The sequence below is a fragment of the Myxocyprinus asiaticus genome, chromosome 43 (assembly GCF_019703515.2).
Source record: "Myxocyprinus asiaticus isolate MX2 ecotype Aquarium Trade chromosome 43, UBuf_Myxa_2, whole genome shotgun sequence".
NCBI lineage: Eukaryota > Metazoa > Chordata > Actinopteri > Cypriniformes > Catostomidae > Myxocyprinus > Myxocyprinus asiaticus.
In genome coordinates, this window is record NC_059386.1 from 4,939,592 (window position 1) to 4,962,021 (window position 22,430).

At 34.8% G+C, this 22,430-nt stretch overlaps 1 protein-coding gene across 3 annotated transcripts in view; it reads right to left on the reverse strand.

The window, feature by feature from the left end:
* LOC127433283 (lysophosphatidic acid receptor 1) overlaps positions 1-22,430 on the reverse strand; it is a 70,129-nt gene that overhangs the window by 6,466 nt on the left and 41,233 nt on the right. For 2 of the 3 annotated variants that reach the window (XR_007895866.1, XM_051685027.1), the window contains exon 3: positions 986-1,041. Coding sequence is in view for 2 of the 3 variants with exons in the window: in XM_051685027.1 (XP_051540987.1) it covers positions 986-1,041 (56 nt within the window). In the remaining variant the exon portion in view is untranslated. Of the gene's footprint in view, positions 1-985; positions 1,042-15,128; positions 16,236-22,430 lie in introns of those variants that run through there. The other variant, XM_051685026.1, reaches the window with a different exon arrangement.

Here is a 22,430-nt window from a genome sequence, read left to right on the forward strand (position 1 = left end):
TTTCATGTTCATTAGTTTAGTCTTGTCATTGGTTGTCTCTGTATTGCAGTTACCCATGTTCATGTATTTAAGCCCTCATGTTTGCCATTGTCATTTGTCAAGTATTGTGTTATTGTAACGTTGTTTCAAATCATTTATTTTTGTTTTGTTTTGTTTTTGATTCACATTTTTGGATATCACTCATGTAAATAAACTGCACTTGGGTTTTCACACTTCAACGTCTTCGTCTGCTCCTGTGTCTTCAGCCTGCCTACACGTTACAAATAATAACAGGACTACATAATTAACATCGATTGGCTTATAACCCTGCCAGCCATCAACCCATCCTTGTACCTTAAGAGTAGCCAAGCATTTACATGTATGATCAAAAGATTGTTTCTTTAAAACACATTAAACACTGCAAAATAACAGTTAAAATCAATGCACAGATAAATAGAAATTCATATTTATAGCATACTTTTAAATATTTGTACACTGTGAATCATATAAAATATTCTTCCCATACAGAAAATTTTAATTATTTCCTTCTCATCTGAAATGCCTGCATGGCTGCTGTCCTCACCCTGTCACTGTGATATATCCACATACCCCCGCCCCCAAACATCTCCATTGAACACATGACTTGTGTTACACATACTATAAAGACAAATTATATTAGCAAATGTACATTGGCTTTAAGACATTAGGCATAACTTTCTGTAAAGTTGCTTTTGAAATGTGTATTGTGAAAGGCTCAAAACAAATAAAAAATGACTAGACTTAATCACGGGTCTTTTCAGTAGTTCACCTCGGATCTGACATAAAAAGAACATGCCTCTCATAGTGCAATAATGTATAAATATGTCATGTACATTTGTAAATTCACTCATATCTAATTCAGTAACTATACATACCCCTACCTTGCACATACATTTCCACTTACACATGTACATATGCCATTCTATGTTATGTGTCCTATTTTTGGTATGTCTATTTTTACTCTTACCTTGTTTTTTGTTCTGTGTTTCACTGTAATGTTCTGTGTGCACTTGCTTGATTCTCCTATCACAAAAAAAGAAGAAAAAAAATATTCCTTGTGTATGTGAGCACATTTGGCAATAAAGCTCATTCTGATTTTGATTCTGATGTCCAACACATATACAGTAAGTACAGTTTCTACAGTAAAGTAAAAAAAAACAAAAAAAAAAACAACAACATGTAAAGTGGAAGCAAACAGCACCGTGTCCAACCTCCTAAACCACCTAAATTAGAACCAGGGCGTCCGTCAACTGAAGACACGATGTGATGTGAGGTGGCCCAAAGGAAACTTCCGGTGAGAAAACTTTTTTGATTATTATGGGAGCTATTAAGTTAACATAAAGTGACAAAGTTGTGCTTTCGCTAACTTGTTACATAGTTGTGAGACTAAATGTCAATCAAGTACATAACTAGTTATAGTATAGCTGGAGTGTAATTAGCTAGATTATAGTACATTCCCTCTTCGCCCAGCAATGCAAAATTGTCTGCTGGGCAGCGCTTTTCTTTATATTTTCATTACTGTGCTTCCTCAGTGAAATGGCAGTAATGATTTGTATTGTTAGGAGGTTGCGTCACACTAGTTGGGTGCTACCAACTTGTACAACGGAGGGGGGACTTCAGTTTTTTATCTGATTATGGCAGACTCAAAGTCATGTCATTGCAAGCCTTTCTCACACTCTATTATTTTCAGTTAGCATTGCTTAGCACTTAGCTGTAACAACAGCATTTTCTCAGCAAATGTTATATGCTCTCAGCTTCGAATGTCTCTTTGGAGTCGTTCAGACTTGTTGATTGTGTAGAGCAGTGGCTAAAGCACTAGATTACGGCTCAAAGAAAGATACTGGTATTAAAGATTGTACTTCTGTTGACCTCTGAGTTTTCATGATGTTCTTACTATAATGTAGACTGTACTTTACTGCGTAGTTCCTGCTTCAATTCTAAATTCCTTAACTGTAACAACAACATTTTCTCAGTAATCGTTATGTACTCAGAATGTCTCTTTGCTGTTGTTCAGATTTTTCGAATGTGTGGCAGAGTGGTTAGAGCTCTGGACCACTGCATTTATTTATTCCAATAAATCTGAGATTGAGTTCAGCAAAGGATGGTTTTAATGTTTTTTTTTTTTTTTTACTTCTCTTGACTTTTGAGTCTTCATGTTGTGCTTACTATAATGTAGGCATTACTTCACTGCATAATTCCTGCTTCAATTCAAACCACTTAGATGTAACAATTTTTTTTTCTCAGCAACACTTTTGTACTTTGAATGTCTCTTTAGTGCCATTTAGACTTGTCATTTGTGTGTCGCAGTGGTTAAAGCTCTGGACTTCGGTTTAAAAGACTGGTGAACCCCAGTTTAAACCCTGCTTCAACTAGCCTTAATGTTATGCCTCTGTTGTACTGGAGCTCTTTGAAAGGGGGTTTCTAGAAAATAATTTATGGGGTGGCAAGCAGGTGGCATGAGAACTATGAGGGGTGGCAACACTAAAGTAAATGCCCATGCATTGTTCTTCTGGATAAAGATGCCAAGCTTTATTGCAACAATAACTAGTTTATTTAAGTCACTATCAAATTACAAATGCCTATGAATTTGAGATACAGTTGCATTTTGAGGGAGAAGCCACAAAGTAATCACTTTGCTACTGTTTTGCTAACACTAAAAGTTTTAATGCATTTTTTTGCATTCTTACAAAACATAAAAAATAAATAACAAAATATAAATCTCATAAATATAAGTTGCCACCCCAGTAGATATGCCCCTGCTCTTTGCACTGTGCTTAGTGAATGCCAACAGGGCATGGCCCCGATCATTGCAACTTGTTTTTTTGTTCTTCCAATTGTAGTTTCCACCATGTAGCAGGTAGGGAGCAGTATTACATTACAGGAAATGAAATGCATGAGCTCATGGAACAGTGATTTACTGCACTACCTTTCTCTGCTTATGAGCAAAATTTTTGCTCTATGCATTCAGAACAGGAACTAACTGAGACAGTATTAAATCATGCTGGCATTTAATGAAACAGGTTAATAAAGGATTTACTTTCAACGTGTGTGGGACAGTTGAGGACTAATTCTGTTTTCCAACATTTAATTTGTCATTTGAGAATGTTTGGTCAAAATCTGATTATCTTAGAAATACATTGTGTTTACCATGAGTTTTTTTTTACTGTTATAGAAACCACAAGGAATAAGCAAGACAAACCACAGACATCAAATAACTAGGGCAGAAAAAACAAGTGTTAACTGTGTTCACGAGTCATGGCTCCTGCCAGCAAGTTTGGAAAACGACGAGGCCACAACATAACTGAGAAAGTTAATGTGGGCCTCAGTGATTTTCTGTTCAAATAGTACACTCTCCATGACCCACGTGACGTAACTCTGTGCTCTGAAAAACTCTGAAAAATTCCTGATCACTTCACAAGACACTTGGAAAAAAAAAAAAAAAAAAAAAACACTGTTCCTTTCACAGCAACAGTACAGAAGAAAATTCCTATTGAAAAATTGGTTCTTTTTTATTTTTTTTATTTTTTATGACATATTCAGCACTTTCAGTAAGGGTAAAAGAGAACCATTTTCATTATTGTCTTCAAGAAGCCATCAAGAAGTTTCACTCCCTAAGAAGCAGACTTCGTTGCTTTTAGTGTAAAGTTTATTTTTGTTACTGTATATGACATAAGATTAACTCTCATGTTCTGTTGAAATGGACATTATGTTTGGGGTTCCAGAGACCCCAATGGTGTACTGTGGGGTCCAAAAGTTTGAGACCACATTGAAAATCTGGGATTCAAAATCTAATGGTAACACTTGACATTAATGCTCCATTGTTAAGGGTTTATAAAGGGGTCCATTGATAAAGGGGTTCATTTAATGCATAATAAATAATCAATATGGTTAAATAGTGAGCCATTTTGTTTATCTCATGTTATAAATGCTTAATAACACTTATTCAACCTTTGTAACCAATGAAAACATATCTTAATGTTTAAGTGGACACATATGATGCATTTATTTAGAAGTTGCAACATTTAATTGTGATTTAATGGTCATCAGGTTTTATTATGTGATATACTGTATGTTGTGAATGAACATGAAGACCTAAAAAAAAAAATCCTTTGCAGATGACTTCAAGTACTAGGTAATGTGACAAGGAAAGTGACAGCACAAGTCAGCACATTACAGTAATGAATATAAACACACAGCGGACTGTAGCAAAATTACATAATCACTCCATGGGTGGCACTTTGTAATAACTACACAGTATAAATTATGTGTAAAGCATTAGTTTATAGTTATTAATTAATTATAAATTAATGATAAATTAATTAATAATTTATAAACTATTGTTTTCTACATTATTCATACATTAAAAGGCTAAATACAAATAGTATGTTATTCGTTGCAGTGGTATGTATGATGTTAACTTTTTATTTTACACTGTCCTTGTTATACATATTACATTTATTAACTACAGTAATAACAGTAAATTATGCATAATTACAAGTAACTAACCCTAATCCAAACCCTAACCCTAGTCCAAACCCATGTAAGTACATGTTGTTAATGAATATTACTCAATACTTGTTTAATGAAACTGTAACAAGGACACTGTAAAATAAAGTGTAACCGGTATGATTAACTAGTTTTCAACTAAAGATGAAAAACCATTATCAAACTATGTATATATGAACTTAGTCAACAATAATAAATCGTTTGACAGTGAACATAAACAAATAACATAATTTTTGTATGTAGCCTATTAATGTAGTAATAATGTAGGTACAATAATTAAAAATGATCATTTAACTATAAACCAATGATTCTATTTTTGCTGCATTGTGATATAAATCATGAATTAGGTTATTTTATGTTTTTGATTAATATAAATATAAATATGTGTCTTTAGTAAGCATTTATAAATTAAACGTTACAATGCTAACTATTTGGCAAGTATTTTATGAAAGTTGCCCTTTTAATTGATAACTGCATATCAACGATTTATAATGCATTTGTAAATAAATTATTAGTAATTAATTAACCCTTTTAGAAACCCTTAAAACTGGAACATTAATGTAAAGTGTTACCAATCACATTTAAACCTGTTAATATACTGAAACTAAAAAATAAATAAAAACATCAAATAAAATAATTAATTAATTATATATATAAAAAAACCTTTTAATTACTTTAATTTTTTTTTAATACATTTATTTATTTATTGAGATTTTAAAAGGGCTGTGGGGTTTATGACTCTCTCAGATCCCAAAAAGAGCATGAGGGTTAAACTGAACTGAACTGAATAACTTGATTAACACTATGAAACAGCATACAGTCATGTATTATGTATTTGTATATTTTTAAAAAGGCTCTAAATGCTTCTTTTCAATGACATAGAAAATTAGCCCACAAATCTTTATGCTGTCGAATCTTAACCCCATTTAAATACTGAAAACACCAAACTGCTTATTAATATAATGGTAAATTGGGACAATTTTGCTTTTAATTTAGTTGTTTACTTACCTTCCAAAGTTTTATTCAATTTACTTTTTGATTTCTGTCTGAGCTACCACCACAGGCAGGTCTTTGGTGTTTTCTTGGGGTCACAGGATCTTTGAGTAAGAGGGTGGAGTGTTATGAGCCTAGAAAGTGGACAGTAGATGTACTGTTCCCAATTTGCTTTGTTTATGCTGGACTTGAGTGCACAACTCAGAATAGCTGTGGTCTCTTAACTTTAGAATTGTAGTTCTTGGATACCTACTTGAATTTTGTAGTAAAAGCTTATCAAATTATTTAATGGACACCACGTTGTGCATGCATGCCTATTAAAATAAATTGTATAGCTTGCAAGGTTAGTTTTGGGACTGGTTTTGCTATAGATATTTTGGCCGACTATAATGCCAGTGTTTTATTTTGATTTCCTGCTATAACAATAGCAACATTAAAATAATAAAGGGTCATTCATTTCCCCCTTATACATACTATGAAGTAATTAATTATAGTAGGGCCCAAAGGTCTGAGGCCTTTTAGGTTTTATGATTTTGAATGATGTAAAACAAAGAAAAAGTAAAAACGGGGCATACAAAATACCAAGAAGTTCTGAAAAATGTATGCACATTCAATTGGACTTTTAACTCCATTTTTATTTGTTCATATATAATTTTTTATTATTATAATTTTTTATTATTATTATTATTATTAAATCAGAATATAATGTAAAATTGAAGCATTTTCTCTAGAGATCTCAAACCTTTGGATCTCACTGTACATATGAGGCAAAAGTCTATTGGCTTTACAATCAAAACATCAGACCATTCAAAAACTCAGACATAGCATCTGGTGTTCATAATGCTGTTAAAATAAAGCCTACACTGTTCTCCATCACAGCTCCATAGTTGTTTAAAAAACTCCACATCCAATATCACAAATTACTAAAGAGTAACGTAAACACAGAGGAATTCCAATCCCAGCAGCTCTGGTTTATAGTCTTGGCTATCTCAAAGCAAAACTGATGGAATCTCTTTGGCCATATGTTTCACATTCCAAGCATTTTCCACGATTGTTTTACAAATATAAAATATGTTGCTTATAGCATTCAAAAATTAGGCCAGAGTTAACAGGCCTGTTTTTAACAATGCACATAGATCTGCTTAAAACATTGACATCAGCATTGATGGCGTAATATCCCTCTCACTCATCAACTTTCTCTGGAAACAAGGATTTCCTACTAGTTTGCAGGAAATGTGGAAAACTTGTTTTTTTATTGTAACTCAATTCGACAAAAAAGACAATGACAAAAATGAACTAAAATGTCAGCATGTACATACTTCAGTGTTTGCTTTTTTAAAAGCATTAGACGCACTTTTTTATTTATTTATTTTTTGCCGTGAGAACTATTAAATGTGTTAGATAAAGTATTATCTACCATACCTAGCATGAGAAGTCCCACTTTAAAATGTTGATTTTGGCCTGTCCAACCTCAGAGGTCTTGACCTTCATCCAAACATTAAAATCAAACAGAAATTTCATAATTTTGGCTAATCTGTTGAATCGTTATTAAATGAATTTTAGTAAAAACGTTTTAATTGTTAACTTTGTTTTATTAAATTTCTTTAAAATTGAGACAGGAAGAAACAGGTAACACTTTACAATAAGTTTCCATTTGTTAACATTAGTAAACAATATTAGTTAACATGAACTAACAATGAACAATAATTTTACAGCATTCACTAATCTTGGTTAATGTTAATTTCAACATATAGTAATACATTTTTAAAATCAAAAGTTGTATATGTTAACATTAGTTAATGCACTAGGAACTAACATGAACAAACAATGAACAATTTTATTTTTATTAACTAACATTAACAAAGATTATTAAATGCTGTAAAAAAATATATATTGTTAATTGTTAGTTGAAGACTCCAGTAATTTCAGTAACCTTATAAAAGCTGTTTTATTCTACATGGAGAGGGTCCGCACATGGGGGCTGCCATTTTGGAATCACATGACCAGCCGAATACTACTCGCTTAATCTCAGTAACCGTCCTGTTATCTGACACTTACTTTTTGATATCATGGCTGACTGTGAACACTAAATTTCTACAATGGCATCTGAAACCAAAAACTATTGATTTTAAATTATGCTGCATCCAAGCCGCTAGGTGTCAGTGTAAGTCCAAGATGACACAAAGACAAAAGTTACTGAGTGCACCTTTAAGATAAAGCGTTCTTATTTAGAATATTAGAATCAACATTATTATGTAAGGGTGCCACCTTTTGGTGGAATAATGCAAGGACACCACATATTGTGTCGGCACGTTTGTGTTTGAATAATGAGTTGTGCGAGTTTAATAAGGAAACAAGGGGGGTTGGTGTTAATATGCACCACCTATATCCGTGGTTAAAAGCTACTACTGGATAAGACAATACAAAAAGTGGCTTTATAATCCAATGTTTTGTTTATTTGCATATTATTGAACATAAGCCAATCATTGGCCTACAGTTCACAGCAATCCATTTTGCAATTGAATTTGTCAGTAAGTCCGAGATTTATTATAAGGGCTTGTCTAAGGACACATCAATGTACACCTGCATCAGACAGACACTTTTGGAGCCTCTCACTTTTTTGCGTCGCGACATACTATTTTTAGGTCACTGTGTCAAGTCAAACGTAGTTTAATACTTAGAAAAACACGTCTTGAGATCCCTGCTTTCGGATTTGTGCTCCATCAAGCTGTTTTGAACACAAGATCGCGTCCTTGTGTTGTGCTGTTGGCTGAAGGGTTGGTTTGTTCTCTGGATAAGCTGCATTTTGCCTGTACAGTTGAAGTATCGCTTACTGCCCCCTAGAGAAAACAGGTGGTACTGCAAGCTTGAATATCTCAGGAATCTTCCTTATTACGGTCTGGAGACATGATTAATTGTGTTATTTTTTATATAAAGAATCGCACTGAATTAACGCATTAAATCGACAGCCCAAGTTAAAACTCATGGAGTATTTGAGCTGCAAAAAATTTTAAATTGTCATTTTTACAGTCATTTTAGGGTTTGTTAACATAACATCATCATGGCAACAAAATTGTCAAATTGGCAATTACTTTGCACAAAAAGGTTAGTAAATGATTTTATCACACTAAAATCATGTGAACATGCATATTATGTCTTGTGGCTATACTTTTGAAACAGTTAGTATTTTAATGTTTATGGACAGAAAAAAAATGTTTGAATGTGGTCACATTTCTTGAAATGAACAGGAGTACACTGCCATTTTTCAAACTAGTATGAACCTAAGGTCCATGACCTGTCAAGCATAGCTGTCTTTTCTGGATGACTGTGATTTTGGAACTCTTGAATGCTTCAAATGTACTTTTCGCAACAGAGTAAGACTGACAACAATGTTGGGACATATGCTGTATAGTTTACAAAACTTAAAGAGATTTCATAGGTTACATTAAATTACATAAAAAATCCACATAAGACGCAAACTTCAAATTTTCATTGTAAAACATATGACAATGTTAGTATTTATTTTTTTATGACAGTTTGTAATACTGATAGGTTTAAAAAATAAAGCATCTGAGCAAAAAAAAAAAAAAAAAATCTAATTTCCTCAATTCGTCTTAGACCGCAAGTTTTCAAATTCTAGCCACATCATTTGGGAGGTTCATTCTCATTAAACATAATACCTTTTTAAACAACAATACTGTCATTAACAATTTCTGAAGTTTTAAACAGAAGATCATTTCCTGAGAATATTTCCCTCATCTGAACATCAGACCATACATGTGTTCCTTTCACAGATATTGTAGCATGTCAAGCATTGTTATGATACAGTGGCCTCAAAAAGCTTTTGGACATTTAAGCAACACTTAAAATGTATGAATTTAATTGAATAAGAAACAAATATCAGCCCAATGTTACAAAATAAACAAATGATGATACAGCTTTTCTTTGAGCCAGTTATTTACTTTTTGGTGAATGTAAGAAGTCAGTTTCCCACAAGTTCACGCAAAATTTTTAGTTAAATATTTCATATTAAACAAACATTTAGCTAAATGCTTGCGTGAAAAGTGTGGTTGTGCTATCTTTCTTTAATATAAATACCACTTGGCTTGCTATTTGGTATTTCATTCATAGATTTTTAAGTGTGCCTTCAGTGCCAAAAATGTTTGGGGATAGTGTATGTGGCACTACAGTTACAAACACTGGTCCTTCCAGAACAAAGACATTTGGCAAAATTTTTTGTTTAAACTAGATTTTAAGAAAAAGTATAAAATAAAAGGAAATTAAGTAGCTATACAAGAAAAATAGCTATACAATGGTTCAAAATGTTTAACTTTACACAATAAGCATTCCCTTTTTGATTAACATATATGAATATATACACATATTATATACATACGCACATACACTGGTATATGGAGTACAGACTGACTCTGATAATTTCATTTCTGCCATGTTTAACCATAAAAAAAAATTGTACAAATATTTAAACATGATTACATTTTGATTATGGTCATGACACAAGGGATGTTGCACCACTTTCATGAATGGTCATTTCCGTGGCCCCAAATTCAGATGATCTCATGAAAATTAAGTGACTAGCAACATTTTTGCTAAATGAAATTACATGGTTTATTACACGTATCGCTGCAGTTTCAAGGTGAAATTTCCACTGAGGAGCGCTAAAAGCAAGGTAAATGTTCTCCAAAAAAGATGTTTTTAAGGTTTAAGCCCAAAGTATATTTCGTTCAGAAATGTGTGACGTAAATCTCGCCATCAGCAGAGTGCTCAAGCACTGAACTCGCGCAGCCCGATTTTTCTAACCGCGCGTCTGTAAACACGCAGAATGTGCATGTGCCTGGAATTATTTGCACTAATTGATGGGTCCACAAGGTGGCAACACTAACAGCTGAGCCTTTGTAGTCAGGAAGAAGCTTATGTAAGATTATGTAATCACCGCTAAACAACAGGAGATGAAGGTAAAAACAACAACAGTAGATGTGAGAGGAGGTCAGGAGATACCTGCATTTGTATAACTTGAGTCTGAAGGACAATAAAGGCATCTTTATGGGTCTAAACTCCTCAAGAGAAACTGTCCGCTGTCTCATAGCAGTCGTAGCGTGAATGCACCAACTGCCTATGTATGTGCAGACAGTTATATGGAGTATACATTGACAGGCTCGCCTTCAAAGTATACTTTGGGCTTAATGTTCTATGGAGTTTTGAATGAACAGAACCAACCTCCCTAACGTAAACCTTTAACTGAAACCTAACCAATAGTGTCATAAAAAGCATATGTGAGATGAAAAACACAATAGCTGAAGCAACCACGTCATTTTGTGGCGCTTTTATGACACTTTCGGATCACGTGCCGTCTCACATGCTTTGCTGGTCTTGAACCCTCACCCCGGCAAATTGCAGCAAATTCGCCACTGATTATTTTCATATGCACATGAGCTTTGCGGCAAACTTGCGTCAAATTGTTAATTGTTGCCAAAGGTTTGCTGCAGGTTCACCACTACCACAAACTTCTGGAAAACATTTGTTGCAAATCGCAAGCTTGTGCTTGTGAAAACAATGAGTAAAAGTCCAACACAGTGCAACTTAATTGCTTGAATAAGCTTGTAATTGTAGTTGGTTATGTAATGCAAGTGTTAAAATGAATTGACTTTTAAGTAAGGCGTTTTAGTAAAAGTGTTTCGATGTCATAAGATAGCATTGTGTGAGGAACGCCCTTACGAAAACTGAGTTCATGGCAAATTTGCCGCAAACATTCGCCACTGATAATTTTCACATGCAAATGAGCTTTGCTGCACACTTGCAGCAAACTGTCCATTGTTGCCAAAGGTTTGCCGGAGGTTAACCACTACCAGCTAAGAGCTGCAAATTTCTGGCAAACATCTGCAGCTTATCAAAATCTCATTTGCATGTGAAAATAATGAGTGGCAAGTTTGCAGCTCGTTTAGATTTTTTGTAAGGGCAGAGCAAAACATTAGTTTTTATGATCTGTTAATCTGCCGTTTTACTCACGATTTTGTGTGAAAGTGAACGAAACTCATTGTTGATGCGCCTCTGTTTATTACACCAGAAAACTGCAGCGATACATATATCGAGGCACGTAAAAATAAAAAATGTAATGCAAAAATGAAGTTCAATGTAAAACATGGTTCTTGTCGACCAGATTGGACGTCACTAAAATTATCTGTTGTCTACTCTCAATTTAACAATGCTATTTGTACTATTGTCCTGTGTTTTAGCAAAGTGGCATGTAGTCTTCAATGCACATTAAATACTTTAGAAAAATGTTGTCAGATATTGACTCAGATATGGCTGAAAACAAAATAAATAGCCTCAAATGTGAGGTCTAAATTGGGACCAATCAATGTAAAAAAAAGGCAGTTGCTAAAGGCAGTGTTACTCAAATTGTATATTTAAGGCACAGTTGTTGTTCCCTGTTGCAAATGCATGGGAATGATATAACCGATATTACCAAGAGCATGTCTTTTTGTTAGGTAAAATTGTGTTAAGTCAATTTTGTTATGAATCAAATTACTGAAGTATATGTCTACCCAGCTCAAACAAATATTTAAGGACCCTTGTTGTGTGAAATTCAAACCACCTTCTAAATTACAACCCCCTTTGGACCCCTAAACTATTCCATTGCCTGAAATAACTTTTTGGTGAATTCTATTAGATTTCCCCAGAAAAAGAAATGAGAAATTCTAAAATATAGCTTGTCAGTGAATTTAGTATTAATAGAGTTGTCCCTAAGCCACTCTTGCATTGTCTTGGCTGTGTGCTTAGGTTTATTGTCCTGTTAGAAGGTGAACCTTCAGCCCAGTCTGAGGTCCTGAGCACTCTGGACCAGGTTTTCATTAAGGATATCTCTGTATTTTGCTGCGTTCAGCTTTCCTTCAACCCTGACCAGTCCCCCAGTCCCTGCCACTGAAAAACACCCCCACAGCATGATGCTACCACCACCATGCTTCACTGTTGGGATGGTATTGCGCAGGTGATGAGCGGTGCCTGGTTTCCTCCAGACATGACACTTGAAATTAAGCCCAACAGTTCAATCTTTGTTTCATCAAATCAGAGAATCAAGTTTCTCACAATCTGAGAGTCCTTTAGGTGCTTTTTTATGTGTCTTGCACTGAAGAGAGACTTCCGTCTGGCCACTCTGCCATAAAGCCCAGATCAATGGAGTATTGCAGTGATGGTTGTCCTTCTGCAAGTTTCTCCCATCTCCACACATGATCTCTTGAGCTCAACCAGAGTGACCATCGGGTTCTTGGTCACCTCTCTTACCAAGGCCCTTCTCCCCCTGACTGCTCAGTTTGACTGGACGGACAGATCTAGGAAGAGTCCTAGTTGTTCCTAGCTTCTTCCATTTAATAATTATAGAGGCCACTGTGCTCCTTCAATGCAGCCGAAAAAAAGATTCCCCAGATCTGTGCCTCGACACAATCCTGTCTCTGAGCTCTGCAGGCAATTCCTTTGACCTCATGGCTTGGTTTTTGCTCTGATATGCATTTTCAGCTGTGAGACCTTATTTAGACAGATGTGCGCCATTCCAAAACATGTCCAATCAATTGAATTTGCCACCGGTGGACTCCAATCAAAGTGTAGAAATATCTCAAAGATGATCCAGAGAAATGGAATGCACCTGAGCTAAATTTCAAGTGTCATAGCAAAGGGTCTGAATACTTATGTCAATGTGATATTTCAGTTTTTTCTTTTTAATAAATTTGCAAAGATATCACAAATCTGGTTTTTGCTTTGTCATTATGGGGTATGGAGTGTAGATTGATGTGAATAACAATAATAAAGCATTTTAGCATAAGGCTGCAACATAACAAAATGTGAAAAAAATGAAGGGTTCTGAATACTTTCTGAATGCACTGTAATCACACACACATACACTGGTGAAAGATATACATAAATGATGATGAAAGCCAAAATATTAAATAACATGGATCAATATTTAGAAGTAGCCCAATCCTTTATTTTGTAGAGTGAGGTTAAACTGACAATTTTCACCTATGATTTCAGACCAAAAATACAGGTTAAAAAAATTACCTTATAAAGGTGGCCTTCACTATTTTTTTATTTTTATTTTTTTTTACCCAGATATAGGTAGGAATATTACTAAAACAGGTGACGTCAGCACCCCTTGTTGCATTATATGCCAATGGTGCAGATGTACATTTATAAAATCCAAAAATACATATTGGTATTGCACTAACTTAAGAGGTACATTTGACATTATTTTTTTTATGTGAATAAATATGGTACATTTTTAGTTTAAACATATTTGTACTTCAGACATCTGTTTTGTTGTACAAGTAAAACTAGCTTCATAATATCCCTTACAAAAATCGAGGGTTCTGGCAAATTTGCCACAAATTCGCCACTGATTATTTTCACATGCAAATGAGCTTTGTGGCCAAACCTCTACATTTTTTTTTAGGGATGTAACCCATATTTGGAATTTGACCATTGAAAATGGGTAAAACTTACCAATTTACAGATGGAGCCACATTGAGAGCCCAATATCTCTGTGATTTAACCATATAGCGCCTTAAAATGAAACAAGAAATTTTGTCCTGAATAGAATCTAAAAGGATATTAGGCTATCTTTAATACTTCTGTAGTGACACTCCAATTTTGGAAAAACAACACAATCGACATACAGTATAATGCAACAAGGGGTGCTGAAGTCAACTAATTTGAGTAAAAGACCCATTCATCTCTGTGTAAAAATACAACAATGACACTGCCACCTTTCTAAGGTAATTTTTTGACCTGCAGTTTTGCTCCAAAATCAAAAGTCAAAATAGTAATTTTGACCCCTCTCCACAAATAATGAATAACTCCTTAAATACTAGTCCATGGCATTTAATGTTTTGGCTTTCATCATCATTTATGTTTATCTTTCTTCAGAAAAATTATTAACAAAATAAGTCATTTCAGCTGAGGAAGTTCCTGAAATTTGTTTGATTTGACATGGAATAAACCTATATTATATTACAGTACATAGCTCTCTGGAATACTTGATTCTGATTGGTCAGTCGAGGCATGTTTTGTATAATCGCTAAACTGTATAACTGACTTTTGTGGCAGGCAACATATTTTTCTTCAGAGCTGTACTAGTTCCATGTATTTTTGTATTACTCAACACTCCCTTTCTTCTCACATAATAAAATAATTTAAATTTAAATCAATATTTCATGTCCATTTAGTTATTATTTATAGTAGGATAACACAACAAGCTTTTTGATCATATTGGCGTCCAAGGGGGTTACAATTTTGATGGGTGGTTGAATTTTGCACGACTCCCTGCCATGTTATAATTATCAATAGTTCCGTCTTTAATTTGGCTGCACTGCACATATTGTACACATACACATTTTGTATTTGCTTTCAAGCATGGTATCATAGGATGAATCTGCAGTGCAAAATAAACTATGCAAAAAAAAGAAAAAAAAAGAAAAAAAAAGAATATATATATATATATATATATATATATATATATATATATATATATATATATATATATAAAATAAAAAATAAACAATCAAGTATTTTGCATAGTTCACCTAAATTATTTCCCAGTGGTCCCACAAGTGCACTCTTTGTTTCTAGTGCAAACTAATGGATAGTTTCACTAGATATTTCAACAAGCTCTTTTACTTCAACACTTGCTGTACAAGAATGAAAATTCATGCAAATTATTGATTTAAAACAATTTAGCCAAAAATGACAACTAGACAAAATAATCTTTTTTTCAAAATCACCCAAAACTGAAAATTCTGTCATTAATTCTGTACGACTTTCTTTCTTCCGTGGAACACAAAAGTAGTTATACATAGCCGAATGTCCAAGCTGCACTTTTCCATTCAATGAAAGTGAATGGTTTCAATGGCTGTCAAGCAAGATTTTTCAGATTAAGTTATTGCATGGCTTCATAAGTCTTGAAATATTGCACACAAGTCGTACGGACAACTTTTATGATGCTTTAATGGTGCTTTCTTGTCTTTTTTGGAGCTTGATAGCCCCAGTCCCTATTCACTTTTATTATATGGAAGATAGCAGCTCAGAACTGCTGTGTAATGTCTCCTTTTGTGTTCCATTGAGTACAGGTTTGGAACAACATGACGGTGAGTAAATGATAACATTTGACATTAATTTTATTTTTGGGTGAACTAGGGTAAACACTCTAATGAATTATGGGAACAAATAAGATTTGTGTTAAACTGGCTACTTGCATTAGCCTTTAAATAGCTCAATATAATGTCAAAACATTAAAAAAAAAAAAAAAACAGCACAGAAAACTTTATAACCATAACGTCTTTGCCGATGTAAATGCCTTTCACAGTCACTGCTTGCTTATAATATGTAGATTCTGGCATCTGTTGAACCTCAGACCACCGAATGGTCATTATGGTGGGCTCCACTTAGGACAGTGTGGTTGATGGAGGACGCAGACCGGTCCGAACCCTCTACAGTACCGTTCACATTCTCCTGTCGCTGGCAGCACAGGATCTGTTTGAATGTGATGCTCATCTCTTTGTCCCGGTAGGAGTATATTATTGGGTTCATGGCAGAGTTGAATTCCGCTAAAAGCAGGAAAAATTTCTCGTAGGTCAGGACGCTGCATTCAGAGCAGACCACATCCAATAAGAGAAGCACCAAACCAGGCGTCCAGCACACAATGAAAGCACCTAAAGAAATGATAAAAAATACAGGAAACTTGTGAACATTTGAGATGCAAAAATTGTATCTTGAAAATATGTAGTGCTATCTGGCTTGGTCTGTCGGACAAATTTGTGGTTATTGCCGTTGGCTGATTGGCAATGTAATCAAAAATGTAATCACACAATCCATTGTAAAGTAACTGTAATCTGACACATTTTAAAATTACAAACAATTGAGTTTTGTAATCTGATTACGCAATCCAATGTAATCTGTAACTACCAAGCACTGCACATTTTTTTTTTCTGGTGCCAAATATCTCCTTATACCTCTTTTTTTAATCTAACCCAAAATGACTTTGACAAAAAACAAAAGCAGTACTGAAAAGGACCATTTTGGAGACAGATGTTATTTTGCAAGACAGCAATAGCCTACATTTGCGAGTCCTACTCTTCCTGCTCTTGACTGGTTTACATCACTAGAAAGTTATGTGCACACTCTCAGGAGCTAGATAAACTCCAGCAAGCTGTTTTCAGCATGACTTTGCCACATGTTTTGCTCTTTCTGAACAAACTCACTTGAGACAGATGGGGCTCGAGTCTGCATTTGAAGTGAGAGATTATGGTACTTTTGTGCATCAAAGATTTCATTTCCTCCATAAAGGGCCCTGGACCCAAAAGCTAGTTTGTTTTACTCTAAAACTTGATGCCACTTTAAATACACTGTTTACTATAGATCAATGAACCTATAAATAAACAGGAAATTTAAGAGATGGTTTTTTGTCTGTCTTTATGTCAGGCACTTTGTTTTGGATTCAAAAGAAGTTGTGAGAATGGGTGCACCATTGAGAGCTTCTTTTACACAAACAGCTCAGAAAGCTAAATCAAAGGTTTGTTGTAAGTGGAGAAAATATAAAATTATTAATGAAAAGAATAATTGTTGATATCACACATTCACATTATGCATTTGGCAGACAATGTTGTCCAAAGAGACTTACAGTGCATTCAGATATACATTTTCCAGTTGAATCTACAACCAAGGCATTCATTGCAAAAAAAAAAAAATAAAGTCTTTTTTTTTTATTATCAGTAAACATACTTAAACTTTCTTAAAACAAGATAAATTAATGTAAGAAGCAAAATGACAATATATTTTGTTTTGTTTTCAAGTACATTTACAATTTAGTAACATTTGTGCTTATAACTAGAAATGGTTTTTCCCAATTCGTAAGCGTAATTTAAAGGGAAAACAAGTTTATTTTTCTTACCCCAATGGCAAAAAGTATTTTTTCTTGTTTTAAGCATAAACTCAACAAGATGTTAAATATATCTCAAAACAAAACATCTTATGTAAAGCTGTAGTAATTACTGCGTTAAAGCATTAACCGATTTGACATTAGATTATGTCATTTTATTCAGCTCCGTGCAAGTTCTAAATACTGGTTGGAACAGGGTGAAACCTTTGCGATGTGTACAGGGGTAATTTCACTGACATACACACCACAAACACACTAAAGTGATTCCATCCCACTGATCAAGTGATGGAGAAAGAACCTCTGTACAAAACAAACCCAGATGGGACTTGTGACAAAAATAAAGTACTTTTTTGGCCTTCGTGAGGCGGAATTTAATTACGAAAGAAGCACATCAAGTCTTCACTACTACCTAAAAGCCAAACACGATACACAATAACACTGATGCGGTAGGTTAGCTTTCTCCCAGAGTTCTACCATTGAAGGTCTGTAAAATATAACACGTGTAGCCACATTCACATGAATCAGCGTTGCATCAACATTTCCCCAGCAGCCGCTCAAAGTTCCACCTATTTTAACTTTGCACCGTTGCCGCTGACCTCTCAAAGCACCAGCCAATGATTATTGGACAATTTGGGTAAAGTATCATAAGCAGAACAAGACATTGGCTGTATTCGGAATGGCTACCATACTAGGCTCCTCTTACTATTTCTGCCATACAAAGGTATTACAGAAGAAGTAAAAGTAGTATGGTAACTATGCCATTGCGAACTCCGCCGTTCTCTGCAGTCCTTTTCATGTGGAGTCGGAACATCAAAGCAGCGCTTGACGCTAGGGTTAAGTGGTGCATTGACACCCTGACATGAATCATCCTAATGCTGCTTCACAAGTGTAGCAAAGTAGATTGCCATAGCCTGCCAGTTATTTTTGTTGAGGATGAGGGTTTAAGAGATTTAATGTGCATTGCAATGAATACACACCTTATGGGGACTAGTTCTTTCAATTAGTCAACCTGCCACTTTGCCCCAATTTGGGAAATGTTAAATGCAACTTGAATAACTATTTTAGTGGCATACTATTTTTATCTTTATTCACTGGAAGGTTTTGTTTATTTTATTTATTATTTTTACATATTGTTTTGTTGTCTTTCCTGAGAAGGAAATATAGAGTTAAATTTCAGCCTTTTGAAAATCTTTGATTAATCGCGATTAACTCTGAAATATCATGCGAATAATCGCGATTCAATATTTTAATCAACTGACAGCACTAACCTTATGTCATTCTGCTAAGTAATTTTTCATGTTTTAAGGATGTGTACATATTTAAACCAGAAAATAAGACAAAAATCATGCTCTATGAGCATGTGCAGGACATTTTAATGTTTAATGAATAACTTCAATAAAAAATATAAAAACAAATCCTTTGAAAATCTTTAAAAAATTATTAGAATAAGTGCGCATACCCATACATGACCCCCTAATTTATTTCATTTGAGATCATTTGACAATTCTTTGCATAAACATTGACAACAAGTTTAGCATTAAAGTTCTAGTCAACAAGACTAGAATCAAAGTTAAAACTATTTAATACTGATTAAAAGAAAAGAACAAATACGGTTGTGCTGTAAGTTATTCGAGGTCACTTTGCAAAGCAAGCATCGCACTACTAGGATACAATTGCTGGCCTGCAGTCTATGTAGCATAATGATTTCAAGTTTTGGGCCGGAAGCATTTTTACTAGATTTTATGGAATACTATATCTATAATCTAATAAATCTGGTTTATGATGTAATTTATAATTAGATAAACTGGGATTTAATGCTTCAAAAAACAAAACAAAAAGCATGTCTGATTTAATATAGTTAATGAAGGATTCTGCAAGTGGCATTATCCCGACATGATACCTCATCACGTATATCAGCTTACAGCTAGATAAAATAATTAGATGAACTATATTCTGAATTTGTGTTTCATGTAATAGCAATTAGTTTGATAGACAACCCTTCTCTATGCATTATGCATTTGGGGTAATAAGTCCTCTCAATATTTCTCAGACATTTAAGGAAAGCCAAAGAGAAATTATGCAGAAATGAAAAAACCTTTGAAAAAAGTGCACAGTTTAAGAATAGCGTATTATTATTCAGTGATGCTGATATTGTAGCCTATAGTACATTCTGTAAAACAAGCCAAATCTGCATTAGGGTATTGCTTAGGAGCAAAAAGGACTGTAAAGACACCCTCCACCCTTCATAAAAGTTCTACTCCACTTTCAAGCTGAGTAAGCATTTAATTTGGCAGCTGCTCAAAGCTTTACTTCATCTTAGAGCAGGATTTCAATTTATGACTTCCGTGAAGGCTTATTAACACCAACAGGCACAATGACTGGGGTGTTCAGAGGAACACTGCAAGAGTTGTGTGAATGTTGGGTCTGTCGAGGTAGTATTTTACGCCTTTCCTTGACACATGCAAGAAATAAGCCATATCTAAATAAAATTTTGTTTTTATGGTCTTGTATGCAATTGAAATTTGTACGACAATCTAAAAAATAACTGTGTACTACCAACAATGTCTCATGACAATTCGTAATCATTTGTATAAGATGGAGAAATTGTAAGATATCATCCGACTTGGCTCATTTAAAAAATAACCATTCAACATTATTTGTTCTTTCGACATTCCTATTTAAATACAATAAGTATCAGCTTTATACAAAGTGACCCACAATTGGTTTTCGACCATTGAAAATGGGTAATTTGCACATGGAGCCACTTTGAGATCCCCATATCTCTGGGACTGAATCATATAGGACCTTATAAATGAAAATACCAAAAGAAAAGTTTGTTCTGAACCATAATCTAAAAGGATATTAAGATATCTTTAATACTTCTTGTGTTACAGGCACAAACATCTTTGGAAAAAGAACACAAAAAGTGCTTTTTCCCATTTTTGAACTCTCACCATTGTCAAATAACACAACAAGGATTGCTAAAGTCAACTTATTTTAGTAACAGACTTACCAATCTCTGTGTAAAAATAAAATAATGATGCTGCCACGTTTCTAAGGTTATTTTTTTTGGTCTGTGGTTTTGCTCCAAAATCATAGGTGAAAATGGCCATTTTGACCCCCCTCTACAAAAAAATGGATTAGTGTTGTCAAAAGTACCAGTACTTCGGTACCAAGTCAATACTAAAATAAAAGATGTAACGATACCAGTGTTTCTGCAGTACTGAGCACCGACTCAATCCGGTACCAGCGCGCAGTATGACTGACACACGACAGCTTTAAAATGCTAATTTTGAGCACGTGCTCTGTTACTCCATACATTGAAATGGCCAATTATTCAAATTAAAATCGTGACATGTCCTAGTGTGATTTATTAAACCGCTAAAGGCTGCAGTCTTATTGTGGAAGAGATGCGTACTTTGAATGAATGCATACAGTTGTGCTCAAGTCTTTGCATACCCTGGCAGAAACTGTGAAATTCTGGCATTGATTTTGAAAATATGACTGATCATATTTTATTTAAGGATAGTGATCATATGAAGCCATTTATTATCACATAGTTGTTTGGCTCCTTTTTAAATCATAATGATAGCAGAAATCACCCAAATGGCCCTGATCAAAAGTTTACATACCCTTGAATGTTTGGCCTTGTTACAGACACACAAGGTGACACACACAGGTTTAAATGCCAATTAAAGGTTAATTTCCCACATCTGTGGCTTTTTAAATTGCAATTAGTGTCTGTGTATAAATAGTCAATGAGTTTGTTACCTCTCATGTGGATGCACTGAGCAGGCTAGATACTGAGCCATGGGGAGCAGAAAAGAACTGTCAAAAGACCTGCGTAACAAGGTAATGGAACTTTATAAAGATGGAAAAGGATATAAAAAGATATCCAATGCCTTGAAAATGCCAGTCAGTACTGTTCAATCACTTATTAAGAAGTGGAAAATTTGGGAATCTCTTGATACCAAGCCAAGGTCAGGTAGACCAAGAAAGATTTCAGCCACAACTGCCAGAAGAATTGTTCGGAATACAAATAAAAACCCACAGGTAACCTCAGGAGAAATACAGGCTGCTCTGGAAAAAGACAGTGTGGTTGTTTCAAGGAGCACAATATGACGATACTTGAACAAAAATGAGCTGCATGGTCGAGTTGCCAGAAAGAAGCCTTTACTGCACCAATGCCACAAAAAAGCCTGGTTACAATATGCCTGACAACACTTTGACACACCTCACAACTTCTGGCACACTGTAATTTGGAGTGACAAGACCAAAATAGAGCTTTATGGTCACAACCATAAGCACTATGTTTGGAGAGGGGTCAACAAGGCCTATAGTGAAAGGAATACCATCCCCACTGTGAAGCATGGTGGTGGCTCACTGATGTTTTGGGGGGGGGGTGTGAGCTCTAAAGGCATGGGGAATCTTGTGAAAATTGATGGCAAGATGAATGCAGCATGTTATCAGAAAATACTGGCAGACAATTTGCATTCTTCTGCACGAAATCTGCGCATGGGACGCTCTTGGACTTTCCAGCATGACAATGACCCTAAGCACAAGGCCAAGTTGACTCTCCAGTGGTTACAGCAGAAAAAGGTGAAGGTTCTGGAGTGGCCATCACAGTCTCCTGACCTTAATATCATCGAGCCACTCTGGGGAGATCTCAAACGTGTGGTTCATGCAAGACGACCAAAGACTTTGCATGACCTGGAGGCATTTTGCCAAGATGAATGGGTAGCTATACCACCTGCAAGAATTTGGGGCCTCATAGACAACTATTACAAAAGGCTGCACGCTGTCATTGATGCTAAAGGGGGCAATACACAGTATTAAGAACTGAGGGATGCATACTTTTGAACCGGGGTCATTTCATTTTTTTCTTGTTGTTTTATGATTGTGCCATTCTGTTATAACCTACAGTTGAATATGAATCCCATAAGAAATAAAGAAATGTGTTTTGCCTGCT